General features: G+C 53.2%; 1 protein-coding gene across 3 annotated transcripts in view; it reads right to left on the bottom strand.

The window, feature by feature from the left end:
* Positions 1-8119: 8119 nt before the first annotated feature.
* FXYD6 (FXYD domain containing ion transport regulator 6) overlaps positions 8120-27827 on the bottom strand; it is a 30806-nt gene continuing 11098 nt past the window's right edge. The window contains exons 2-8 of one of the 3 annotated variants that reach the window (XM_042957925.1): positions 13699-13761; positions 13066-13101; positions 12871-12945; positions 12019-12055; positions 11285-11334; positions 10721-10771; positions 8120-9434 (exon numbers count right to left, since the gene is read on the bottom strand). In XM_042957925.1, coding sequence (XP_042813859.1) covers positions 10743-10771; positions 11285-11334; positions 12019-12055; positions 12871-12945; positions 13066-13101; positions 13699-13756 — 285 coding nt within the window. In that variant the 5' untranslated portion in view covers positions 13757-13761 and the 3' untranslated portion in view covers positions 8120-9434; positions 10721-10742. Of the gene's footprint in view, positions 9435-10720; positions 10772-11284; positions 11335-12018; positions 12056-12870; positions 12946-13065; positions 13105-13698; positions 13762-27827 lie in introns of those variants that run through there. The other 2 variants (XM_042957924.1, XM_015536771.2) reach the window with 2 other exon arrangements.

Raw genomic sequence — 27827 nt, forward strand, 5'->3', positions numbered from 1 at the left:
GCCAAGGGTCTGGATGGAAAGTGCGGCCCTCCCTCCCTCCCTCCGCGCCCCTGCGAGCCCAAGCCCACAGGCAGGAAGAGACAGAGTCAAGGAGGAGGGACTGACAGGGGAGCCTTCACCTCGCGCCTGCCTGCCCCTTGGGGCGGGCTGGGGCGGGGATCCACGTGAGACATTCTCTGAACTCCACCGGGCACCTGAGGAAGGGGGGAAGCTGGGAGCCACAGCAAAGCGAGCCACAGCCTTCGGGCCCTGTGTGCCCGGGAGAGAGGCCACAGCCAGTGCCCTCCAAGCTGCCCAGGGTGCCTGCAAAGGTCACCCTAGGGGCCACTGAGGGAGATACTCGGGGCCATTTGTGGATCTCTGTAGGCCTTCACTCAGCTGAGCCTCCTGTGTCCTTAGGTAGTAGGCAGAGAAGGGAAGCAGCTGGGGGCCCGGGGGCCCGGGGGCCGGATGGAGCAGCTCCACGGCAGCCTGCCCTTCCTCAGCTGGGCCCCCTCTCGTAGCCCCCGGTGACTTCCCGCAGGCTGTGACATCAGACCTGCCCGCCCCACCTCAGCGGCCCAGCCGGAGACACCAGCAGCCCTCACGAGGCCTCGGGGAATGGCCGGAAGACAGCACTTCTGGTCCCAGGGAGATAGATACAGGGGGCCTGTCCCCAGCAGGAGCCAGGAGCCCACACAGGAGATACAGAGCAGCCCCCCAAGCTGGCTCTCCACCAAGTCTCTGTTCCCTGGCTCCAGTCAGAGGGCAGCCTGCCTCTCTGTCCCTCCTTAGCCATATCTCCTGCCCCGAGGGGACGACTGACGACCCTGCCCCACGCGAGAGCCACCTCCAAGCTGGAAGACCCCGGGGGAATGGAGAACCGGGGGCCTGGAGGGGCGTGACCTGGAGGGGCTGAGGTCTGTCCTGAGGGCCCTGCTCGGGGGGCCGAGCTGCTCCCACGACCAGGCCGTGTCACACGTTCCCAAGGGGAAACCTGCACACTGAGACAGCTCAGGGTTGCCGAGCGGAAATTCCCCAAGCGGGGCGCTTTGGGAGATTCATACATCTCGGGGCTAGATGACGTTTTGGAAGCTACCTGGTCCAAACACATCGGTGGTTCAGAAAAGTGAAGATCGCAGCCGGAAGTCCCTTCCCACCCTCCCCCAAACACACACACACGGACACAGTCTGCATTACCTACCGGACCCCAATGCAGTGAAGGAAGGCATCTGGATCCCAAAAGGAGACCCTGTGTCATGAACTCGCTAACTGGAAAGAACCTCCAAAGTCATCCCGCCCATCCCCATCACTTACAAAGGGTTCACTCTCCTACTCCAACCCTCTGAGGGCTCGGGATATAAACCAAACTCCTTTCTTTTACGACACTCCTTAATCTGACCCTAACGACCTCTTTGACCTTGACTCCAACGTTCCCGCCTTTTCTCTCTCCTCCAGCCATACCAGTCTCCTTGATGGTCTCCTAACCCTCCAGGCGTGCTCCTGCCTCAGGACCTTTGCACTGACTGTTCCCGCTTCCTGAACACTCTTCCTCCAGAGAACTTCTGGCTAACCTTGCTCACATCGTTCTTCATAGATTGACTCAGAAGATCCTTCCTGACATCCCGATCTAAAATTTCACACTCTGAGGGGCAGGCACCTGGGTGGTTCAGCTGGTTACGCATCCAACTCTTAATTTCAGTTCAGGTCATGATCTCACGGTTAGTGAGTTCAAGTCCTGCGTCAGGCTCTGCCCTGACAGTGTGAAGCCTGCTTGGGATTCTCGCTCCCTCTCTCTGCCCCTCCTCTGCTCGTGCTCTTTCTCTGTCTCTCAAAATAAATAAATAAAGCTTAAAAATACATATATTAAAAATATAAAATAAAAATAAAAATAATAAAATTTCACACCTACCCTCTGCAACATCTCAAATCCCTTCTTAGTTGTTTTGTTTTGTTTCTCTCTGACACTTACCATATATGGTGGGTTACCAATTATTTTCCTTATCGTTTTCTGGTCTTTCTTCCAGCTAAAAGTTGAGCTCCAGGAGAGCAAGGATTTTTTTTTTTTAATGTTTATTTATTTTTGAGAGACACAGAGACAGAATGCGAGTGGATTGGGGCAGAGAGAGAGGGAGGCACAGAATCCGAAGCAGGCTCCAGGCTCCGAGCTGTCAGCACAGAGCCTGACCCGGGGCTCGAACCCACGAATCGTGAGATCATGACCTGAGCCGAAGTCGGACGCTCCACCGGCTGAGCCGCCCAGGCGCCCCTGGAGAGCGAGGATTTTTGTTTGCTGTGTTCATTCGTCGATTCCCGGTGCTTAGAAAAGGACCTGGCCTGTGGCGGACCCCTGGCTTTGTTCAGCGAATGAGCAAGTCCCAGAGGTGAAATCCTTTCTCTAGGGGCACAGGCGCCCCGACCTTGCCTACCGCAGCCTCCTTCTCTGAAATCACTTGCTCCGTAAGAGGCGGCAGGAACTAGGGAGCCCCCACGGAGAGCCAGTGGGTGGCCAGCCACCCCCACACCTTGCCAGCACCTCCCCCGGAGTCCTCCTCGGGGACATCCCACCCCCAGCTCTCCGCCCGGAGCCCTGCGGCGATTTTGAGGACAGTGTTTATTTCTCCTCTCGGGGGAAGGCCGAGGCTGAGTCAGGAAGGTCCACCCTTTCTTGCTCACACCCAAGTCCTCCCTCAGACTTCTCCTCCGCCTCCAGCTGAGGTCATCGGCCTGGCTGACACTGGGGACAGGGAAGTCCCCCTCTGAGACGCCCCGCTCTTCATCAGGGAGCCCCCGGCTCCTTCCGCCTGCGGCCAGCGGTCCGCACCACGCTCAATCCCCTGTGCACCCCCGCTCTTCACTGTGGACTCTGTGATGCTGGGGGAAGGTCACGTCTCCGGGTCTCCTTCTTCCCGTCTGTAAAATGGGGTGGCAGCACCTACCTTGCGTGGTCGTTGTAGGAATTGAGAGGATGTGGGTAAAAGGCCTGACCAAAGAAAGTCCTGATAAATGGTCGCTTCGCCAGCCTCACCTGAAATGGCCTTCCAGGAGGCAAGCACGCTCACTGGAATCCCTGCCCCGGGCTCAGACCCCTGCCAAGATGGTCCCTGAAGCAGGCTCCCAGAGCCCCTCCCCCGCCTGCCCCTCAGCACAATCTCTGCCAGCCGCCCCAGCCCCAGGACCTCCAGCCTTCCGTCCCACCCCTTTGCGACACCTACACAGCATTGCTGGTCGCTGCCGGGGTCGGGGTCGGCTGCATTTCTTTTCGTCATTCTCGGGATACGGAGCCAAAGGGGGTGGGAGTCCCGGAAAGGTTCCGGGGCAGGCAAAGACCTCCCAGCCTCCCTCCCTTCGTCTGAGTGTTCCAGGCTGGAGCCAGAGGGGGCCTTCCAGCCATCCACTGCCTTCCTCCCAAGCCCCACAGATCAAGGCGATCTTCGGGAGGTACGAAGAGGTAGCCCCGAGTCCCGGGTCCCTCTTCTAGCACTGTCACACCCAGTGGGACAATGTCCTTGGGTGCCATGCCTCCGTCTCCCTTGTCTTCCCCAGGCAGCCTTCCACCCGTGCCCTGAATCTTCAGTCTCAGGGCAGGAGTCTGGGTGGTCGCTCTGGAGATGGTAAGATAAGGAGGCGGCACACTGGAGCACTCTCCGCCTGGGGCTCCCCCTCCGCCAGCCTTCCCAAGATGGGGTTCTCCAGCTCCACCGGCCCTGCGTGTCTAGGGGCTGCACGTCAGAGTGCGCGGCCCCGGCCTCGAGGTCCCCAGCCAATCCTCCTGGTGTTGGCTCCCAGCTGGAAAGAAGCCAGAAACCGCTAGAAAGCTCTGTTTCCGGGCTGGGGTCGGTCTTCAGCTGCATGGCATGCACGGCCCCTTGGCAAGGAAGGTGGCGGCTCCCAGGACCCATCTGTGCTGCCCAGAGTTCCCGAACCCCAAGGAGCGTGGGTTCCTGTCTCCTGCCGTAGCCTCAGATGCCAGGGTCACCGGGGTCTTATAAGGCGAGGCCAGGGGAGGTGGGTCCTGGAGGGTCCATTCCTTAAGTCTTGGCTTCAAGATGACCTGAGCCGTGGGGCACACAGGTCGTGGGAGCTGCCAAAGGGCAATGTACTGTGAGAGTCAAGGTCACCGGAGCTTTCTGCTCCCTGAGCTGGCAGGGGATGGGGACGTCCACTTCTGTTTCTACAGCTGGTGACGAGGGCAAACCTGTTTGACCCACCTCTCCCACAGTGAATACCCTGGAGAGAAATGCATTCTTGACTTTTCTCAGAACTCAAGTCTGGGCTTGACCTAGACTAGAGGCTATTCTCCCCAGCTGCCGTCTTCACCTCCTGGTAACCCCATTCCCCCTTATCTCTGAAAAATAGCTCCAGGCTCACCACCTCCAGGAAGACCTCCAGGAGCAAGCCCACCCTCTCTGCTCCTGCCTTTCCTCCACAACCTTCTGGATTACACGGGCAGGGCCCAGATGGCTCATATCTGGCTTTATAATCATCTTTGTCCTTTATTTGGCCGAGCCTGGCCTGTGCCAGGCCTCAGCTCTTGGTGTCTGTTAAATGTCAGTCTGGTGGCCAGAAATCCCTCCTCGGTAACAGTTCCGTCCACTTCATGGATCTCGATAGTTCTGAAGAGCTTCTGCCTCCTGGATCTGCTCTGTTCCTTCCAGTGACTCGGCCAAGCAGGTTTTGTGGTCCCCATCTCACAGAGGAGGAAACGGCAGTGTTACGGAGGCAAGTCAGAACTCAGGCCCAGGTCTCACGGAAGGGCCACCCTGCTTTCAAAGAAAGGATGCATAAGGAAATGGGTGGTAGTAAAAATGTTAACAACACAATACCCACGTGTAGACTCTTCAAAGGGTTTCCAGGCCCGTCGTATCACTTGGACCTTGGGAGGGAACGGGATAGGGATCGGCGGACCCATCGCACAGGTGAGGAAACCGAGGCTTCGGTGGCTTTCTCAGGGTGATAACTGGGGCCCAGCTTACCCTATGGCTAGGAAGCCTTTCATTTTGTGAAGACAGTCACAGAGGTGCTGGCGTCTGCCTGAGCTCACACAGCTAGAGAGAAGAGGGGAATGCCAGAGAATGTCCTGAGCCTCCTCCTCGTCCACCGGCCTGCCTCCGAGCCTGGCTCTGAGGCAGGATCCCACTCCCCTGAGCAGTGCGGGAGACCCTCCCCGCAACAGCCCCGACCAGCCCACGTCCTCCATGACGTCCGATCCAGCATCACCTCCTCTGCCATCCCTGCCTTGGCAGGTGCCCCATTATTGTGCAAGCAGGCACAGGGCTGGAGCCGGCTCCATAAAATCAACAACCGGTTGGCTTGAGCTGGCTGTCTCTGCCCCCCTGGAGTTCAGCTGTGACAGCAATGAATCACACTAATGGCGAGAGGTGACATTCTTCCTCTTCGTGGCCCGGAGACAGGTATTTCCAAAGCCTCTCCCCTGGCTCAGGTAAACACACCTGATCTCTCTCTCTCTCTCTCTCTCTTCTGCTGGGGACAAGGTGGGGTGAACCAGACAGAGCTGGACCGCTCTCCCACCCTGGCTTTGCCCGGCCACCCCTGCCAGCCCATGATCCCTGGGAAGGCAGAGCCCTCCTCCCCAGAGGAAGGAGAGAAAGAGCCCAGTGACCTTGGCATGTGCTTCAGCCTGGCATCCCCCTCACCCACCCCACCCTCCCTGCTGCTTGCACTCTGCCTCTGACTCTCTTCCAAGAACAATTTGGCAAGTTCCAATCCACAACCTGCAAAAAAAAAAAAAAACCCAGAATGGGAGGGAGGGCCACAGCCTAGGGGACCAGTAGGCAGAATGACCTATTTTTATGTGGTATTAAGTAACACAAACACCTCTGTGCGCAGACTTGAAAATCTTTGGAGTGGGATCCCTGGGGAGGGGGGCAGTAGTTGGGAGGTAAAGCGTGCAGGACACCTGAGATCACTGTCCAAGGCCAGGGGATTCAGCATTCCCTTCCGGGAAATGGCACAACTGGTCAACTTTCCCATATAACCAAGTTATACAGTTCCTATATCCAACCAAATGACAGACCTCAGTCACCTCTCTGGGGACGAAGTGGACGGGTAGACACAGTCCTGCCAGCACAGAGCACTGGTCCAGAAGGAAGACACACACTAAACAGCAATCCGTGCCTGGATTCTGGAGTCTTCTTCCCTGGCCCTGCAGTGCTAGTCCAGAGAGGGGGAAGGGGTTCATCCATGTCGGGGGGGGGGGGAGGGGGAGTGGAGTCCTCGACTGGAGCCCGGACCTGGCCAGATTAGGCCGTCCTGGGCAGACTCGCAGAGTCCATTTTTGCCCGGAGGGTCTTGAACACCTCCAGATGGACAGCCACTCCGGTTGGGGATTGTCACAGCTGAGGGAACCCAGGACTCCCTCACACGAGGCCAAGTTCTGCCTCCTCTCACGTACACCTGATGGGTCTAAGCCCTTTCCTCTGCAGCACAGAGTGAGCCGGGCTTGGAGCTGGGCGGGCCCGGGCTGGACTTTGGCTTTGCCCCTCGGAGCACAAACTCAGGCCAGTCTCACCGAGCCACAGTGTCCCCATCCGTAAAATCAGGAGACCATCAGGTAGTGCCGTGAGTTCTGAACGAGTTGATCTATGTGACATCGTCTGCCCCGTGTTTGGTAATAGCATGTGCTCGATGTATTAGCTGCTTTATTTAGTTATGAATAATAATATTGCCATCATCTTGATCACCAGTTCCTTTGACTATTCGTTATGTGTCTTGTTTCCAGGCCACAAGACCCTCCCCAGAGCACAGGTTAGGTAGCGTATGCCCTGAAGGGCCAGCCAGGCTCCAGATGTGGTCGCACCGTGCCAGGCGATCCTCTCCCTGCCCCTGGACGTCAGCCCTCCCCTGCAGAAGGAAGCCAGGCCACATGGCGTGCCAGAGAGAGCTTTGGTGACAGACAGCCCAGGCCGGGTTCCTGGCCCTTCCATTTCGCAGCCGTGTGACCTCAACCAGTCACAAACATTTCAGAGAATCTATAAAGTGTGAACATCCTACCCACCTCAGAAATGAGACCGGGTTATCCGGGGGAAAGATGAGCGGGTGCTGAGAGTCTGGCAAAGAAGGGAAAACTATTTTCTAGAATGCCCTAGAGTTGATAACATGATTACTATGAGAAAAACCCGAATCTCCCCCATTATACTTCCTCATACTTATTTTTAGAGTTTAAGGTTTTATTTTTAAGAATGAACGTGGGGAGGTACCCACCATATTTTGTGTTCCTGGGGCCCCGGAGGGTCTTCATCCGGCCAAGCTCCGAAATTGCTGCCAGCCTTGTAATTCCCTGACCCGTGAGTGTTCCCACAAATGGTGCTCATTAGCTGACTTAACAAACTTTCGGTGTGACCGGAGATGGTGTAGCCTCCGCGATCACTGAGTTGACAGCGTGGAGCTTGATCTCAGCGATAAGCCCCAGGTCTTTTCAAAGACCTGGGGGGGACACAGGGCAAAGGCAGGTGCGGAAGTGTCCCAGGGGCAGCCAGGGGGGTGACTGGACCCCCGAGTCCCTCAGGACCTGCACCTGCCAATTCTGCAGCCCGAAACTACTCACAGACTCTAGATGGACTCTGAAGATTTGGGGGGGGGCGGGGTGAAGGTGTTCCAGGCACTCTTACCTTAGAACGAGACACAGTCCTTGTCCACTAGGAACCGTCTCAGATAAAGACACACAAAGCACGTAGAGAGGACGGTGGGCAGCAGTGACCTCGGGGAGAATCAGCCTGCATCTGTGTTTATTTGGCCAACAGCACTTTTCCAAAGCCTGAATTGCAAGGTCTTTGGGAGGACACTGTGGGTGACCCCTGGCCCCTATGAGCCACTATGGACACCATCCACGTGGCCTCCACAGTTTTGTATTTTTTTTTTAAGTAGCCTTCATACTCAACATGGAGCCCCGTGCAGGGCTTGAACCCACGACATGCGTAAGGTTCAGGTCCTGCCGCGGGCGCACCGACCCAGGAGCAGGGGGAGGTGGGAGGAGGAAAGGGGGAAGGGGTCCAGGGGGAGGGGAGGAGCTAAGCTGGACCAAACAGCTGTCACCTCCTCCCTCTGACCAAGGACCGAGTCCCTTCGGCCCTACAAACGCTCCAGCTCTCTGACACAAAGGAAAGCACTTCAGAGCCACTAGGAAACAAATGGTGTTTTATTCCCTTTTGTTGTGGAGAGGATCGATCACAGCACGGAGGACAGCGGCCCGGTCACGGCGGCACGTCTGGTTGGATGCCACGAGAACACGATGGATGGGAGGGGCGGGGTCTGCTTGGATTTTCCATTCCGTGTGACCTTCGACCTCTTGGCAGTTCCCTCCGCAGCAGGGCTGTGCCCACCTGCCCCGGGTCTCTAAGCCACGTGTAGCCGCTGCACTTGCCGCTCTAACCAGTAACAGGTGGAGCAAAGGGCTTGGGAGCCATCGCTGCTCCCTGACCAACGGGACGCAGGCAGAGAAGCACAGGACGCCTCCTCTCCCTGCTGCTTTGCTGGCCCCCACAGAATGGAGCCCCTCAGCCACTGCCTACCAGAGACCTCATTCAGGGACAGGAGTCTGAGTCCAGAAGAGCCGGGCTGTAGCTGGGAGTCTGGGAGGCAGGGAAGGTAGGAGAGAGGAGCAGGGTTCCAGAGCCCATGGGGTTATTGCTGAGAAGATATGCAGGGGGCACGTTCCCCAGGGGCAGACTAGAAGCCCGGGGCCCGGGATCCCGGGCTGCTCTGCGACGGTGCAGGGCAGATGAGGACCCCAGGGTGGAAGCCCCAAGAGGGAAAGGACCGTGGAAGGGGCACAGCCTGCCTGGAGGCAAAGCTGGGCTCACCAGCTCCTTGCCGTGAACCTCCCGATTGCCAAGAGACCCTCAGAACAGACCTGGGTCCGGACTAGAATACAGAAGCAAGGTTCTTGTGAATGAAGTGAAGAGAGGCCAAGAAAAATGATCACGGAGGTGATGTAAACCTTCCCAAGTCCCAAGACAACTGGAGACCCCCGCCCACACCCCCTAGCCCTACACCCACCCCCAAATCAAGAGAAGGGACTGGTCTCTCAGGGAAAAAGCGGACTCCCGGGAGTGGGAGATGATGGGGGTGGGGGCCACAGGGGAGCAGGGAGGGGCTGACGGTGACATGGCTCAGCACCCACCCGGGAAAGCGAGTTCAGGGTCACTAAAATACAACATCATCCACAAACAAGCAGCCACAGAGATCACAGTCATCAAACACACACAGACACGTCACAGGACGTGGACGAGACCGCGGGCTGCGGGCAGGAGAGGCGGGTGTCAGGTGCATCGTTAAGTTGAGGATCGTGTTCCAGGGGACGGCGAAGGGGCAGGGGGACACACACACACTCTTGGCTTCTCCTGGGGAAAGATCTGCCTGCTGAAGTGGCCGGTGTTCTTAAGCATCAACACTTGCGTCTAAAGGTTCAAGCAGCTCCTTTCAGGTTCTGGGAGCTAAAGGGGGAGAGAATCCAAATTAAAACTCAACTCTGCCTCCTTTCTGGCGTCTTTACTGGCTGTCTCCCTGCCTTAATGCAGCACCTGTGCCCCCCTGAAACTCGGAGACCCACTCCGAGCTCACGTCCCCGGTGACACAGGAGGACGAGGCTGAAATGCAGGGAAAGGGGGAGGGGCCTGGGAGGGGGAGGGGGGCCCAGGGAAGCGCTTCTCCCAGGAAGGCTAGAACCTGATAGACATGGAAAGAAAATTGTTAAACCCGGGGTTTCTATTTCAGGACACCCCCAGTCGTCGCTCACAATCCCGAAACCTAAGAGAACAGGGTTTCTGAGGAAGTCCTAGTTTAGGAAAAAAAGCAAAAAACAAAAAACAAAAAAACCCAAGCCTCCTTCCCTTGAGCCTCCCCCCACTTGAGCCAAGATCGGACCTGCCAGTGGCCATGAATGGACAGAACCCCGAGCCACCAGCCAGGACACCTGACTCCTGGATTGGCATCTAGGGCCACCTCGTGTGTAGGAGATCACTGACCTTCCCAAGCCCCGTCTAGGAGATGGACAAGCTGAGCCCCGCGCTGCCCACCCACGAGGCTGTTGTGATAACACGATCTTGGATGGCTGTTCTCTCTGACCTCAGTTTCTTCATCTATAAAGTGGGGCTCAATCCCACCTGCCCTACTTGCTTCTTCCGGTAGGCTCAGGCAAGTCTGTGCGGGGCAGCATTTTGAAAACTAAGACATTTAACGGCAAACACTCTCCCGTGTCCCTACAATGAACAACGGAAGCAAATGCTAAACATGGTGCCCCTTACAGCTGAGAACTGAGAACGGCTAACGTTGGCATCGGGGAAGGGGGAGATACACTATTCTCCCTAGTTCTGTGTAGAGTTAGCAAGTTTCATTCTAATGTGTTAATGTTTTTTAAGCGGTCCTAAGCTACTTTCTGAACCATCGCTAAAAGCCATTATCTTTGAGCTACCCTGATATTAGGAGGAGTTCACGAACTGTCATTCTCTCCCAAGTCCTGCCCCCATCGCAGGGAAGGTGACCTTCCATTAACCTGGCGTCCGGTCGTGCAGAAGCAGAAGCCCCATTCCCCAGCCTTTCACCGCGCATGTGTGGTGCCCTCAGATGTTTCCGTCCATCTGTCCCGTTGCCCTTTCAGACACAAGACTCGCCAGCCTGGCTCAGAATAAACGCTGTGCCCGCTGCAAAAGCTGGCCCAGCACCTCCCTGAGGAATGAACAGTGACAGAGACAGAGGAAGACACGGGAAGACAGGATCCTACCTTCCTACCTGAGGGCTGCACCTCAGTTCTCTGCTTTCTGGGGCTCCGTTGCTGGAAAAAATGGAACAGATTGCAGTGAACGGACCCCTCACCCCCACGGGCCACCCGCCGCAGCAGCCGTGCCCAGGCCTGACCCTGGAGGAGTCTGAACCGTGCAGCAAAGAGGGGGCTTGGCAGGATTCTGAGTCAGACAGACTTGCTGGTTATAGGAATTGGGCACGTTCCTTAACTTTTCTGAGACCCTGGGTTACCGAATATGGATCGTGAGCCTCTGTCACGGGGCTGTGCGCACACGAAGGGGGCTCTATGAAGCACGTGTCTCGTGCCCGACACAAAGCACATGCCCTATAAACAGCGGCGGTCAGGGGTAGCAGCCGGTTTGGTGGAGATGAGGGGACGGCCCAGAGCAGGGGCCCCGGAGACCGCTCTCCCCGCACAGACACAGGAGCACGTCCGGTGGGCTCTAGGGAGGCCACGGTGTCTGACCACCATCCCTCCCGGAGCCGTCCGAGGACCCTCCCCCATTGCTTCTATCCCACCCGGGCCGGTGGTCGTGACCGCTACCATTTGCAGTGATGAGGTTCTCCACCTGCACCTCCTCATCGCCCGGAGCCCTGCAAGAGAAGGAGAAGCTTCCGTCGGCGCTCTGTGGGGCAAACCCGCTGTCCCTGCTGGGGCAGGGCCGTCTGGAGCAGGCCCCTGCGAGTCACTGGAGGGCTGTGGCACTCTCCACCAAGGGACGCGTGGGGCCGGGGGCGGGGGCGAAGCTGGGATTGAAGGGGTGTCAGGGGAACTCGCAGGCACCCTTCTGTGCCGGCCCCACTGAGCACTGGGAAGGAGTGGCTTGGGGCCCCCTGGGGGCTGGCATCGTGTCCTGCCAGACTTTGGGCTTCTGAGGTCCACTGCTGCCCCTGGTTTTTGTGGTAGACTAATGGGGTATGGGGTGGGGGGAGAGGTGAATGACGGAGCCCGAGCTCCTCCTCAGCCAAAGAGCCCCATGCACAGGTGACGAGCAGGGACAGCGTCGCAGGTCCTGTAGAGACGAGATGGACCTCCGGAGAGGCTCTGAGGCCCACTGCTTCCCTTCTCCTAAGCCCAACTGTCTCAAGGGCTTTCAGACGCGCGTCCAGCATCTTCTTGCTTCCCTCCCCTCCTCAATATACATCAGAAGAGATCGAGGGGCTAACCCTCCATGCTTTGCCCTCGTGTTCGCCAGAACATGCCTGGCGCACACCAGGGGGCCCCGCCCTGTCCCCTCCTAGCGTCACCTCCGATATCCACAGACAGGCCATCCTTACCGGGGCTTCTGATTGAAATTGCATTTGCATCTGCGACCTGAAAGGCAAAGAAACCACCCGAGGTCACGCTCCCGGCTTGAGTTCAAGGTCACGCTCCTGGTTTGACCACAGCAAAGCTGCCACAGGGGGCTACATAAAAAGCACAGTTATATGTAGCAATCCTCTGTGGGAGTAGGGTTCTTCTGAGGTCAAGGGTCAACATTCAAATGCCTGGATGATGACCGTACCACAGTCTGCTTGATCGGGCAAGTGCAGAGGGCTCCGCACGGCCTGGGCTCTCGTGTGCAGAAAACAAATAGGGGGGCACCTCTCTCAGAGCACTCTAAGGACAGCTCCTTGCTCTCTCCTGTGACTCCCCGACCTCTGCCTACTGGACACAGCACCAGGACAGCCACCCTGCCCTTTCTGATGACCTTGTTTTCATCAAGCATTTATTTTATTCACTTTTCTTTAATGTTTATCTATTTTTGAGAGAGACAGAGACAGAGCCAGAGCAGGGGAGGAGCAGAGAGAGAGGGAGACACAGAATCGGAAGCAGGCTCCAGGCTCTAAGCCATCGCCACAGAGCCCAATGCGGGGCTCTAACTCATAAACAGCAAGATCATGACCTGAGCCGAAGTCAGACGCTTAGCCGACTGAGCCACCCAGGTGCCCCTATTTTGTCCATGCTGCCCTGTTTTACTGAGCACTTACTATGTGCCCCGCACTATGTTAGGTGCTGGAGATAACAGGGAGAACGGACCATCTCTCTCTCCCCCCGAGAGAGCACGGCCGGGCTCCTACACCGTTCTCCACTCCCCCCGGCAGCTGGAGACATCACTCTACAGAGCCAACAGGAACGAACAAACTTACTCAGGATAAGGAGAATCCCCACGGAGAAGAGCACCACAGCAAACACCAGTCCCCCGATCCGCAGAGTCTGGTAGTCTGCCAAAGGAGCAGAGGTGACAAAAGGAAGGGAAGAGCACGGCTTCCCGTCCCTGGGCGGGGCCACACCTCCCCCTCCACCTCCCCCTCCCCCCCCCCAGGGTTACCATCACCGCTCACCATAATGAAAAGGGTCCTTTTCCTTCTCCTGCTCAGCTGCTGAAAAAATAAACGAGTGTGGGCAAGAGGAAGACAGCTGCATATCTGGTTCCCTAATACCCCACCAGTGTCACTTCCCACAAAGGGACTCCTGGGAGAGAGAGCCCATTAAGCAGAGGTGCCTGGGGAAGCACAGAAGGGCCTGCCCACTAAGGCCAGCCCGAGAGCAGAACTGGGTACCACTCAGAGCCCCGGTGCACAGCACATCTACATTTCTTGCCCCTTTGTATTGTTACATTACCCCCCAAAGGCAGGGTCTGTTAGCCCCCTGTTACAGGTGGGGAAACTGAGACCAAGGAAGAACATGTGACTTGCACAAAGCCAGAATCTAGACACTGATGAGCGGGCCTGGCTCCCAAGGTTCAGGCAAAAAGTCTACAGGGATCTGGAGTGCTTGAGAGCTTAAAAGTAGAGCCTGCTGGACCCTCTGGGGAGAGGTGGGCGGGCTGGAACAGGGTCTGTGAATACATGCTGCCTTCCAGCAGTTTCTCTGCTGACTTCAGCGGGGACAGGGGAGTCACTGATCAGACATGGAGAATCTGAGAGCCCCCCAGCCCTATGTCCCAAAGGGCCAGGACCTGGAGGGGTACTTACCACTGGCCAGGACGCTGGGAGCCAGCAGGCTGCACAGAAAGATCAGCACCACCTCCATGGTGTCTGGGGACAAAGGAAGAAAAGTGAATCTCTGCACAGGAGACCCCCCACCCCAGCTCTCGGCCGGGTCAGGGGCCGCGTAGGGCTCCCGGCTCTATTCTGAGTACCCTCCACACAGTAAAAGTTCAAGCCACAGAATGGAAGTGGCTGACACTTACTGAGCTCTTACAGAGGGCTCCGCACGCATTAATTTAGTTACTACAGCTGCCTACTATGACAATCAGTAGGCGCAATGACTGACCCGTTTTGCAGGCGAAGAACCACAGTTTAAAGAAGTTAAATGAGACTCCTGATAGTGAGTGGCAGAGCCCAGGTCCTAACCCCTCCACCACGCTGCCTCTCTGGGGCCGAAGCCGGAAAACCCCAAGCTGGTGATGACCCCAGCTGTACCCGCCTCTCGAGGCCATCCTTCCGGGACTTCCTGGCCTGGTTCCCCACGGCCAACACCCACAGTCGGAAGTTTGTTCTTCTAGGAGATTAAATGGGGCGGGTAAGCGAATGCCTCTCTAGCCCAGCCAGCCCGCCAGGTGGGGCGGGAGACTTGCTGTTCACTGGTCTCCGTAGGGTAAACCCTGAAATGCCAACAGCTCTCCCTTAAGTTGCCCCCGACACCCTCACCTCTAAGGTGCCCGAGCCAATTCTTCCTCCAGTCTCAGTTCATAATCCTCCAGAAAGGCCGTTTGGTCAAACAAAGGCAACGTGCAGACCGGTTCTGAGTGCCAGCATCCTGACCTTCCCCTTCTGTTTGTGAGCTCATCGAGCCCCTGGACTCTGGGGCCAGGGGCCCCAGGATGGGCCATCCGGATGGAGGCAGCGGGCGGCCAGGGACAGATTTCAGTGGAGTCACACGCAAGTCACTCCTGGGCTTAAGGAAGTATGTTTGGTGAAGAGCCATCAAGGAAAGGCATAAAGAAACCCACACCAGGAAAGCGCAAGGCTGTCTGTCTTCCTCCAGGGGGTGGGACTGGCAGTGGTCTGACCCCCCCACCCCAGACCAGTTTTTAGTGGCCAGGACCATGCTGGCCCTGAGGGATCGCCCCCATTACTTGCCAGTCCCCACGCAAGCATCCTCGGCTGCCCTTCACCTCTCGGCCACCAGGGGTCAGAACAGCTGCATCCAGAGTCGCGCTGAGACCCAGCCGGGGACTTGGAGAGAGCCGCTCAGTGTTCATCAAAAGGCAGTAATTTGCTTCTAATGCCATCTCATCTATTATTTGTGATTTTTTCCAATTTTACATAAGTTTTACATTTTATACGTATAAAAATATATGTGTCACGCTCACATACATAGTAATAAGATGAACACTCATAACTTAAAAGCTAGAACTTTACAGGCACCTGCTACATTTACCTACATTTTCCTCCAAATCGTCCCTCTGCCTCACTCCCAGAGGTAAACAGTATCCCGGACAATGTAAATCCATACATTTTTTCCATCATTCCCTTGTTCTTCCTCAAAGAATTTTTTCTTAATGAAAGATAAAATTCACACATCATGAAACTCATCATTTAAAAATGTACAATTTTCGGGGCACCTGGGTGGCTCAGTCAGCTAAGCGTCTGGCTTCAGCTTCGGTCATGATCTCACGGCTCGTGAGTTCGAGCCCCACGTCCTGTCTCCCTCTCCCTCTCTCTCTCTGCCCCTCCCCAGCTCGTGCTTTCTCTCCAAGTAAAAACGTCCAAAAATTTTTTTTTAGTAAACACAAAGCACGCAATTCAATGGTTTTGGTATACGCACAAACCTGTGCCACCATCATCACTAACTCCAGAATATGTTCATCACCGCAAAAAGAAACCTCATACCCACTAGCCATCGGTCCCATTCTGCACCCCGGCCCCCAGCCCCTGACAACCACTGATCTACTCTCTGCACCTGTGGATTCACCTATTTTAGACGCTTCACATAAAACAATCATACGCTATGTAGCCTTTGGTGTCTGGCTTCTGGGATTTAGCATCACGTTTTCAAGGTTCATCTATGTTGTGGCCCGTGTCAGAACTCCGTTCCTTTTTATGGCTGAGTAATATTCCTCTGTATGGCTATCCCTCCCATTCTTCTTCAAAATCTATTCGTCATGCACGTATTATCTTAATAAGATGCGGGTGGTGGAGCTTTTTTGAGCTTTGTAATGATCATACTATGTTGTTTGCAGTCTTCTGGGACTGGCTATTTTTGTTCAACATTGTTGCTAAGATTCACCCATTAGGACACGTAACCTTCGGTTCATTTCTTTCCAAAGTTGTGTAGTATTCCACTGTGCAGCTTAATTATCACATATTGGTTCATTCTCCTCTCAGTGGAGATCTTTTTGGCTTTTCCCATTTTGTGCGATTATAAATAATGCAGCTGTGAACATTTTTATGCGTGCTGCACAGCGTAAGACACTTTTTCATTTTCTTTTTTTTTTTTGCCATCATTTTCACATGGAATACTTTTTACATCGGAACCCAGTGCAAATACATCTTCACGTATACCAGGGATAACAACATCACAAAAGAACTCTTAACCTTAAAATGAATGATCCCCTCTGACAGTTCCTGTTCTGATTCCCTCTTTAAAATAAAATGGTTAGACCCACTAACGGGTCATACTGCAGTAGGAAGATGTATATTCTACAGACAGGCCTAGGAGTGTGGTCACTGGGTCGTATAGTACAAATTGTCAACCTCAGAGAATACTTCCGGATTGTTTCCCAAAGCGGTCATCCCCGTTTCGACACCCCACCACACCACCTGCGTGACTGTGCCTATCCCTCGGCATCCTTATCCACACTTGATGTGGTCAGCCTGCTTAATTTCCACCAATCTAGAGGTGTGAAATATGGTCTTAATCTGCTCGCTCACTAAAGGAGTCGGGCTTCTGGTCCTTCATCGGTCACGTGTCTTTCGGGTCTTCTGCTCACTTTGCAAATGGGTTGGGCATTTGCCCAACATCCCTGACTCTGAATCCGTGTCTCCATTGCTACAACTTGACAGCGATCTTCCCGTGTGGTAGGAGAAACTTCTTCTCTCTCCCTCTTCCCCCTCTTCCTTCAGGAATATCTTCCCTCCTCTTTGTCTTTCGCTCTTATATATAAATTTTAGAATCAGCCTGTCAAATTCATCTGAAACTGTTGGGATTCACACTGGAATTGAGACAGTGGATCTGAATCTTGAGTCTCCTATCCATAAAGGAGTCTTGAGACTCCTATCTCGAGTCTCCTATCCAGTCTGCCTTTCCATTTGTACATCCTTTTCAACGTCTTATATTGGTTTTATAAATGCTTTCATGTAGGTCTTGCACATCTCCCACGAGATTTATCCCTAGGTGCCTTATACTTCTTATTGCCATTTTAAATGCAACCTCATGTGTGTTTTCTAATTTTCGCTGGTACAGAGAAAGGCAATTGAGTTGTACATCTTGATCTTAAATCCAACGATCTCACTGAACTCTGTTAATATTTCTAATAATTTACTTACAGATTTCCCCTGGGTTTTCTCTGTCGACATATCATCTGCAAATGATACAGTACGGTTTCTTCTTTGCCAATGCTTACACTGTTGGGTTTTATTTCTGGTCTTCTGTACTGCTAGGCCTTAGAGTAAAATGTAGAATAGAGGCAGTAATACAGGACACATATACATTCACGCATGCAGTCTTATTACTGGTTTTTATTTTTTACTTGTATTTCATTTGTGTGTGTGTTTATTTTTAATTCTTCCCAGCTTTACTGTGATGGGACACCTAACATTGTGTACGTTTAAGGTATGATGATTTGATGCATGTTTGTGCTGCCACATATTGCCACAATAAAGTCAGTTAATACCTCCATCACCTCACATAATTACCTTTTGTGTGCATGGTGAGGAACGATAAAGAAAATATGGCGCATATATATATATATATATACACATATATATAATGAAATATCATTCATTCAACCATAAAAAGAAGGGAATTACTGATTTTAAATAGATTTCTTCTAATGTTCTATAAGTCCCCCTGTAATCCTGGCTTTCCAAGATGTTTCTGTTTTACATTAATTATGAATGAATGTTCTGGATCTATAGCTTTTAACCTTTAATCCATCAACGAAGTAAATTATGTGCATGGGTTATCTAATGTCAAACCATCCTTACACTACTGGGATAAAACCAATGTATTATTGTCTTCCTAATAAATTGTTGGATTTGGTTTGTTGCTATCTTGTTGAGGTTTTTGCGTTTATGTGCGTAAGATTGGGCCGTAATTTCTATTTTATTGTGTTGACCTTGCCCGGTTTGGGTATCATGATAGTCCTGGCCTCACAGAACAAGTATTTCCTCTCTTGCTATTCCCTGGAAGAGTTTGCAGAAGACAGAAATAATCTGCTCTGTGAACACCTGGTAGAATTGTATGACTTAGTCTTCTCTTTGTGGGAGGATTTTCAATTGCCTTTTCAATTCATTAATGGCCATGACACTCTTCAGATTTCTCTTCCTCTGGAACATATTCAATGAGTATAATTTTTTATAGCGATTTGCCCTTTTCTGCTTTCAAATTTATTATCAGAAAGTTGCTTATAGCATTTTATACTTACTCTTAGAAATCACTAACTTCTGTTGGATCTGTAGTTATGTCTTTTTCTACATTCCTAACGTTGTTATTTGTGACGACTTTTTTTTTTTCATCAGCTCCACCAGATGTTCACTCATTGTATGTCTTTTCAAGAACCTGCTCTTGGTTTTGCTGATCCTTTTTACTGTGTTTTAAATTATCCTTCATTCTGCCTTTACATGTTCTTTGGGTTCATTCTATTATTCTTTCTTTATATTTATCTTCTTATGTTGGATACCTGGTTCATTAATATTTAGCTTTTCTTGTTTTCTTTTTTTTTTTTAATTTTTTTTTAACGTTTATTTTTGAGACAGAGAGAGACAGAGCATGAACGGGGGAGGGGCAGAGAGAGAGGGAGACACAGAATCTGAAGCAGGCTCCAGGCTCCGAGCCGTCGGCACAGAGCCCGACGTGGGGCTCGAACTCACGGACCGCAAGATCATGACCTGAGCCGAAGTCGGATGCTTAGCCGACTGAGCCACCCAGGCGCCCCCTTTTCTTGTTTTCTAATATCAGCATCTAAGACTGTAATCCTCCAAGTGCTACATTTACCCCAACACATGAACTCTGAAATGTGGCTTACGGCTTATTGTTAAGTTCTTAGTACTTTAAATTTGCACTGTAACCTCTTATTTGACCCAAGTGTTATAAAGCGGTGTGTATGTTAAATGTCCAAAAGTATAGTGATTTTATTTATTTATTTTTTTTAATTTTTTTTTTCAACGTTTTTTATTTATTTTTGAGACAGAGAGAGACAGAGCATGAACGGGGGAGGGGCAGAGAGAGAGGGAGACACAGAATCTGAAGCAGGCTCCAGGCTCTGAGCCATCAGCCCAGAGCCCGACGCGGGGCTCGAACTCACGGACCTCGAGATCGTGACCTGAGCCGAAGTCGGACGCTTAACCGACTGCGCCACCCAGGCACCCCAAAGTATAGTGATTTTAAATTACTTTCATAATTGACTGCTAACTGAAATGCACTGTGGTCAGAGAATGTGGTCTGAGGATACAGATGCCTCAAAATGTATTGACCTAATATATGGTTAGTTATTCTAAAAATTATATTCCATTTATTAGAAGACTGCGAATTCCTTCATTGTTGGGAAGAAAGTTTTATGTGCCTATCAAATCAAGATTATTAAACTGTGTTGTTTAAATTCCTACACGCTTTATTTTTTCTGACTGGCCTCTCAACAATGGAAATAGGTGCTTTAAAAGATACCTCTATGAGGAAGGATTTATATATTTATCCCTGTGTTTCTTATAATATTTAACAGAAAAATTAAAATTGCTATATTGTCCTATGGGTTGGATTAAATTCTATTTCACTTTCCACCTTCTTGTGTCCTTATGTGTTGTACGTATATTTTATCATCTTGTAAATGGCAAAGACCTAGATTTAAAAAAATTTTTTTTTCTTAATTCCACCTGATAATTTTCTATTAACTATCAAGTTTAGCCCATTTAATTTTATTGTGACTATTGACATATTTGGTCTGATTTGTTTCTCTTTTGACCTTTTTTTTTTTTTTTAGATTTTTTTTTTTCTTATTCGCTTTCTCCCTCTACTGGTTAAGAAATTATACAAGCTATTTCTAGTCATTTAGTGGTTACCTTTGGAATTTTACCACGTGTGTTGGCTACAGACTGAATGTTTGTGTCTCCCAAATTCATATATTGAAACCTAATTCTCGATGGGATGTATTTAGAGATGGGCCTTTGGGAGGTGATTAGGTCATGAGGGGGAGTCCTCATGAATACCATTAGAGCCCTTACAAAAGAGAGCTCTCTCACCTCTCCCCCCAAGTGAGGCCTCAGTGGGAAGATGGCCATCTGTAAACCTGCTTGGCCAGCACCTTGACCATGGACTTCAGCCTCTAGAACTGTGAGAAACAAATTTCTGTTGTTTGTAAGTCCCCCAGTCGAAGGTACTCTGCTGTAGCAGCCTGAGCAGACAAAGACAGTCTTCGATTTAACAAAGTCTAAAGTTAAAACGTATCAGAGTTACTGGGTATAACACCCTTCCTGAAAAAGGCAAAAACACAAATCACCGCCCTCCTAATACATGTGCTATTATACAAAATTTCAGTTCCGTTTGCAATTCTATGACATAGATATTAGAATGTATATTTCATGGAAACATGTTTGTCTAGATTCCCTCGCATGTGTGGTAGCCGGCCTTCAAGACGGTCCCCACTACCCCCTGGTATTGCATCCTTGTACAGCCCCCTTCCACACTGCACCATCTGTGTGACCAATAACATACGGCAGAGTTGACATGTCCCTTCCAACAAACAATAGAGTATAAAAGGCGCTATGGCTTTCTTTTCTTGCCTGAGCTTGCTCCCTTGCTCTCTCCCTCTCTCCAACTGCTTGCTTTTAGGGGAAAAGGCGTCCGCCGTGTCGTAAGGCTCCTCCAGCATCCCTGCCGAGAGGCCCATGCGGCAGAGGACTGAGGGCCTCGGTTCAGAAGCCCCCCAGGAAGGAGACCTGCCACGAACCACGTAAGTGAGCCTGGAGGCAGATCCTCCAGCTTCCACACGATCCCCGCCCCTGGCTGACAGCCTGACTGCAGCCTCGTTAGTGACTCGGAGCCGAACCACGCAGCCCATCTGCTCCCTCGCTCCTGACCTCGGGAACTGTTTGAGAGAACTAATGCTGTGGTTTGAGGCTCATTTGTTATGCGGCAGGAGATAACCGATACGTTGTAGTTACTAACTGATTTCTTCATGATTCTTTCTGCTGAACCTTAGCCATGCATCAAGACCTTTTCTTCACTCCCGAAGAACATCTTTTCACAATTTTCTTTAACAAAGATCTATTACTTACAAACTCAGGTTTTGTTTACTGAAAATGTTTTCATTTCACCCTTCCGGCGGACAAACTCTTAGGGGAATCCCAGGAATTCTGACCTCCTAGTATTCCGGCCTTGGTGTGATGCCCTCCCCCTGAGTGGGGACCGCTGCTGGGACTGGCTGCTAGCCAGGAGAGGGGCTGTTTTTTGGGGGGGGAGTTAATGTTTAATTTTTAGAGAAAGAGAGACGGACAGAGTACGAGCAGGGGAGGGGCAGAGAGGGAGGGAGACACAGAATCCGAAGCAGGCTCCGGGCTCCGAGCTGTCAGCACAGAGCCCGACGCGGGGCTGGAACCCACGGACCGCGAGATCACGACCTGAGCGGAAGTCGGACGCTTAACCGACTGAGCCACCCAGGTGCCCCCTTTTTTAATTAATTTTCTCAATAGGAGAGGGATTTTTGGCAACAGGGTCCCTCCTAGGAGCAGGAAAGACACATGTTAAGGGTTCCAGGGAAGCAGTTACTGCCATGCCTTCCCCTCAACTCCCCCCCAGATCCCTTTCACAGCTGCTGAGGTTCAAGTCCATCCTACAAACACACACTGAATTCTAGAAAGAGCCACACTCTTCTGGGCTCTGCAAGGGATACGTGGGTAAACAAGATACAGCTTCAGCCTCCAAGGACTGGCAGGGTTTGGAAGCAAAGGGCTCGAGTACCTCAGCAAGTGCGAAGAGAGCTTCAGGAGACGTAAAGACTACAAAGGAGGGTCCATCGGGGCAGGGAAAGGGGGAGCAGGGATTACAACACGGAACCTGGGACGTTCCCGTGGAGGAGCTGACATTTCAGCTGGACCTCGGAAGGAGGATGGGACTCCGATGGGCAGGGGCAAGAAGAGAGAAAAGCCAGGGCTCCCTGGTAGCGGAAATAGCATGAGCCAAGGCAGTGAGAAGGACAAATGGGAGGCAGGGATAACAAACAGTACTCAGTTCAAGCTCAGCTCGAGTTGAGCCTCGAGGCACTTCCTTGGATGGTGGCTGCCTGAAGCGGCCACCTCAGAAGGATTCTGAATGAGGTCCATCAGGAGAGGGGGCCTGGCCCCATTGGTAATGTCTGCGTAGCACTGGAGGGCCCGGGACGGCCATCTGCCAAGTATTGGCCATTTCTAGAGCAAGATACCCTCCAAACAGTGAACGATCCTGTTGAGCGAGGCATGAGGGGTGGGCGGTGAGAATTCTGAGAAGTCAGATTGTGGAGGCTCTCGAATGCCAAGCCGAAGAGTAAAGACTCGTCTTTGTGTTCCGAAGAAAACATCTCTGATCAAGTTACAGTGTGCTGAAAGAAATACGGTTACGGATTTGGAAAGCGACCAACTCCCTGTTCCTCCAACCTGCTGCCCAGGCCCGGCCTCCACCAGCCACACCTCAGCACAGGCCTCCTCGGGGCGACTCTCGGCCCCTGCGCCCACTTTGTAAAGTCTCGTCGGTACCGTCGGCATTGCCCCTGAGTCAAGTGGCCAAACACACACACAGAGCCTCTGCAAAGACACACAATGCCCTTCTCTCACCGCCGCACCAAGAAACCCCAGAGGGGCCTCCCCTCCCTCCCACACGACCGCCCCTGTGTGTGCCACGCCCTCCCAGTTACCACACATTTCATCTCTCCCAGGAGGGAAGCAGGGCCGTCTGGGGCTGGCTAAGGGTGGGTGCGGGAGGGACAGAGAAAGAGGCAATAGAAGTGAGAAGTCTCATTTCCGGGCCACAGAGTCTAAGGAGTAGATGGAAGAAAGGAGGGAGGGATCTCTGGAAGAGGGAGAAGCAAGGCTGAGTTGGGCAGAGCTGGGAGAAAGGGTTCAGGAAACCACATTAGCCTCCAGATGCGCGTGCGTGAAGCCCCGGAACCCTGCCTGCGGGGAGCCTGAGGACCTGGCTCTCAGGGACAGGGTCTCAGGACAGTGGGGGGAGGGGGCGGGGGGCGGGGTCCTGGCCCCCTTACTCTGCTGCTCCCCAGCTCTGAAATTCTACACCATCTAGACCACCCTTCCCAGCGGGGGGGTGGGGGGGGTGGGGGGGGTGGAATAGAACCAGCCACGTTTTGCTTCCTCCGTGACCCGTGGCATCTTAGGAGAAAGACTTCAGGTTTCCACTGGTGGTTCTTCTCCTCCTTTCCACGTTCACAGTCACCTCTATGTCGGTAAACAGCTGACATTTCAGGTGACAGCAACCCTTCCACGTTAATTTCGCTCCCCGATCTTCCTGCCTTTTGCACAGTTGCTTTCTGCATGTGCGGGAGAAAGCAATCAGAAGAGTTTCTCCGGCGATTATCTTTCCATTCTGAGTCACATAATTTCACATAATTGCTGGGTAAAAGCTGCTCAGAAAAAGAAGCCACTAGTTGATGATATAGCAACATATGCTCTATTATTTTTGATTCCATGCAGCAGCGAGGTAGATCAGAATACCCAGTTCTATTGTGAAAATAACTCCGAAACAACCTCCCTCTAACGCGCACAGCCTCCAAATTACAGTGGAACTTGATCATCTCACGCTCATGCCTCTCTCCCTCCGCCCCTAAAGCCTCGAGCCCTGTCCAGTGCATCTGGCCTGCCTGTCTTTCTTCAGGCTCAGCCCATCAGAAACATGCCCAGAGGGATCACTGACGCCTGAGTCCTGGCAGGATCCCCAAAGAAACATGAGCCCCACCCCCCACTCCAGACAGGACATGCTGGATGGGACCCGTTTACGGGGCCACAGAATGCCTGGGCCCCATTGTTTAGGCTGACTGGTCACCCTCGACTGTGTAATCAGATGCCAGGGGACACGACTTAGCCTGTGATGTATCCAGATCTCTGCAACAAAGAAGCCCGTTAAGAGAAGATTCCACTGTGTATAAATAGGACAAAGCCAAGATGTGAGGTTTACCAGATGGAGCTGGAATCACAGCAGGCCAGGGTCAGAATGATTGAGATAAAAGCTCTTACTTCTTATTTGAGGAGCCCGAGGCCCCAGCAGAGCAGTGATGCGGCCAATTCACACAGCTAGCCAGGGCACAGAACTGTCTGCGGCTCCCGTCTGAGGCTCTGGTGGGCTCGGATAGGGAGACGGGCAGGCCAGGCCTGCAGGACAGGAGGCCACGAAGGCAGCCGGGAAGGAGATAGGAATGGGGTTGCACCAGAGCAATGAGAGGGGGTGGGAGGGAAGCACCTGACAGGCTCCTCAGCTCTCCATTAGAAGACCACCTTTGACTGAGGACATTCGGGGGGGGGGCAGCGCCGGCTTCTGGAAGGCGAGAAAGAGAATCACGTCCAGAAAGACCTTCAGGAGGCTTGGAGCCCCACTCTTAGTCTCTCAACAGGGGGGCAAAAAACAGGAAGGCAAGAAAAGAAAAATTAACAGTCCTTTCCAATTATCCCAGCCATGCCGTGTGGCTGATCTTGGTGCAGGTGGCTATTACCTATAGCCTAGATCTGAACAGCCTGAGGCTCGGCGAAGGACCAAAAAGAGAAAAGGCCCAGGACTAAAAAACGTCAAAGACAAACGGGTCTGATTTACTGACAGAGAGGTGGGTTCTTCAAGTTCCTAAGACATTGGTAAGTCTGACTGTCAGGAAAACAGGACCACACTGTCTGATCTACTTGTGTCAAGATCGTATTACAGACGGGGCACTGGCCCCAGCAGCCTTTTCAGGCCTCCATCGCCTGGGATTCTGTGAAAGGGTCGTGTGTGCACCTCATGAGTGGTACCGACGGTTCCGATGACACGTGCTAATGGATGGGGCTCGGGGAAGTGGCCAGCACAAGCCAGCAGATAAAGCCCACACCCGTGCTGTACCTTGAAGAGAACGTAGGTGTGATCACGCCTCCGTGCTGGAAAGACTGGAATGTTCTTGATCCTCTCGGGCACCCCTTCCACCACTGAGGTCTCCCTGCTTCCCCATCCACGCAGGGACAGCCAGGCATTCAGACACACCCCCACCTCCTTTCACACACAGAGACCCTGTCCTCCCTGCACCGCTCCTCACCTTTCTGCTTCCCACCCCGGATGCTTTGGCCTAAAGCTCTCTCGGGCTTTTATGTGCCAGAATAAAGAGAAAGCAAAGAACAAAAGGACAGTCATCATCTACTTGACAGCTGTGTCCGGAAGAGCTCAAGGGGGCACTTTTCCAGGCTCCGTCCTGCTGAGCCCAGAACTCCCTTGGCTCCTTCTCTGCCACGCGGCTGTTTGCAGGATGGGGAGGGCGGAGGGGAGGGGGGGGGCCGGGTTTGCTCCTCATCTCATGTTCCACGTGACCAGTGAACCTGGAAACGGCCAGGACCACACTGTGGCCCCAAACCGCTACACTCCGGCCTTGAAGCTCCCCAACCACAGGACCCCCGGCCCCTCCCCCAAGCTTCATCATGTGTAAAATACATCTTGGGCCCTCTTCGGGGAAGCTGCTCAAAATCCCCCTTCCTCATACAGCCTCGTGACATAGCTGCGGCCTCCCTACCCGTAGACGCCTCTGTGCAACGTGCAGCCCATCCCCCACCCCAGGCCAGGGCGCCTCGGCCTCAGGTTCAGGTTCACGCCCAGGAGCCAAGGGCGACAGAACACGGACCTCCTGAAGAGGGACGTTCAGGCCCGGAGTTCTCCCCGCAGCTCACACATGGCCCAGTCCCCACTCACATCACACACCTCTCGGGGCGCAGCCTTGACGGGAGCGTGAAAAGGAAGGCGGAGGAAAGACAGGGGAGTTTTCGAGGTGGTAGGAAACGGTGAGCTCGGTGGTAGGAATAAAGAAGCAAGGTGCTGGCAATGGGGGGTCGGGGGCTGGGGACAGAGGCCTGCCGGCAACATAGGAGTCCTTCTGTGAACCCCATGGAAGGCAGTGTGAGGGATGGAAAAGTCTGAGGTGGAAAGCCCATATCCGAAGCCCAGTCTTGGGGCCTGGAGTGGCATAAGAGGTGATAATAATAATCATGATGAGTAGCCTAGGAAGTATATATTACCATCAAACCCATTTTAGAGGCAAAGAAACTAAGGTGGAGAAAGAGAGGTCCCCTGGCAGGTGAGAGCTGGATTCTAGGCTTCAACCCAGCTTTGTGGGCTTCCTGCTGGGAGCCCAGAACTCATCCCAGGGGAGGGCCACCTATACTGCGGCTCCCTGGAGGCAGGGGAGGGGCGGGGGGGCACCTCCCCAGGCAGCTGCCACTCTGTTCTTGCTCCTCCCCCAGCCTCTTGGGCTGAGCTCTGCACGGGGGCCACAACAGAGGGCGCTCCTGTCTCAGGGTGAGCCTTTACCAACCAAGCTCCCCAGCGTCTCTAGCTTCATGCATATTCATACAGTGAACACACAGTGCCTGCCAGCTCACCCCAGAGGGAGAATTTATATTCCCTTGTTGGACAGAAAGCTGTTTACTCAGGAGGGTGATTTTTTTTTTTTAACAGATTACAGAATTGCACAGCTGATGAGGCTGCATTTGGGCCACACCAAGTACTGTTCTCAGTGGTTTAAATATACTAACTCATTTAATCCTTACAGCGGCTCTAGGGAGTGGCTCTGATTTGGATCATCCCCATTAGACAGATGGAGAAACTGAGGCCAGGGAAGTTAAGTAACTTGCCCAAAGTCCCAGAGCTAGAAAGTAGCAGAGCCTGGATTGGAACCCAAGTAACGTGGCTCCAGAGTCCTCTCCTTGAGCCACTCTACTCACCTGCCATTCTGCCTCTCGGTGGTTTTGTGGCCTTGAACAAGCTACTCTACCTCTTGGAGGCTTTGCTTCTGAAATGTAGAACAAGGGTAACGACATGTATCTCAGGAGCCATGAGGATGAGAAGACATCACTTTTGTGTGTCGACAAGTACACCGGTCGGCCCACGCCCTTCCCTTCTGAGAAGGGTATCTCCTTTCGGAGGGGAGAGGGCGCCTCCCCCACCCCAACCCTACAGGTCTCCTGGCTAAAAGGAGCAGGTCTGAGACGTCAGTGGTCCCCCAGGGACTGTCACTTGGTGGGAACAAAGGGAGGAAGGGTCAAAGCAGCCAAGCTGTGAAGTTGGGGGGGGGGGGAGTGGCGGGGAAGCCTGTAGGGGAGTCAGTTCACCTGCGGGAACAGAGGAGCAGGGAGAAGGGAGAGGGAGCAGGTCAGGGCTGGGTGTGCTCCAGCCCCCGCAGCTCCCACACCAGGGCTGTGCATCCTGTGGTTTGGCCCTGAACGGGGTACCTGCCTTGTCTAACCAAGCTGGAGTTGGCCTTCCGTTGTTTGCACTGGAAAGAGCTGTCAGGTCAGAGTCGGGTTCCAGGCCGGGCGAACAGAGACTGCTCATTAAGCATCAGCGGCTGACAGTATGACTACTGTCACTCCCCAACTCCTTCCTCAGCTTCCCCTCCATTTTCTTCTACCCTCTCGTGGGAAATGGGGAAGAGAAAGAGAGAACGGGGCCAGGGAAAGGGCCCTGGTCCCTTCCTCTCACTTCCCTCCCTTCCTCCTCCAGCCACCCTCCAATCTCTGAGGGCTCTGGCATCCTCCTGACCGGTGGGAAAGGGCCCTCGGCCCTCAGAAGACACAGGCAGGCAGAGAGGGGGTCTGGGGAGGCCCCCCAGAGCCACTGCTTTCTCTCGCCCCAAGAAAAACTGCCAGTGTCATCCAGGGCCACAGACAGGCGGCATGGGGGAGAGCGGGTCTCACCGGGGCAGCCGGAGCTGATGACACGTCGGCCACCACAG

This window comes from Panthera tigris, chromosome D1 (genome assembly GCF_018350195.1).
Source record: "Panthera tigris isolate Pti1 chromosome D1, P.tigris_Pti1_mat1.1, whole genome shotgun sequence".
Classification (NCBI taxonomy): Eukaryota; Metazoa; Chordata; class Mammalia; order Carnivora; family Felidae; genus Panthera; species Panthera tigris.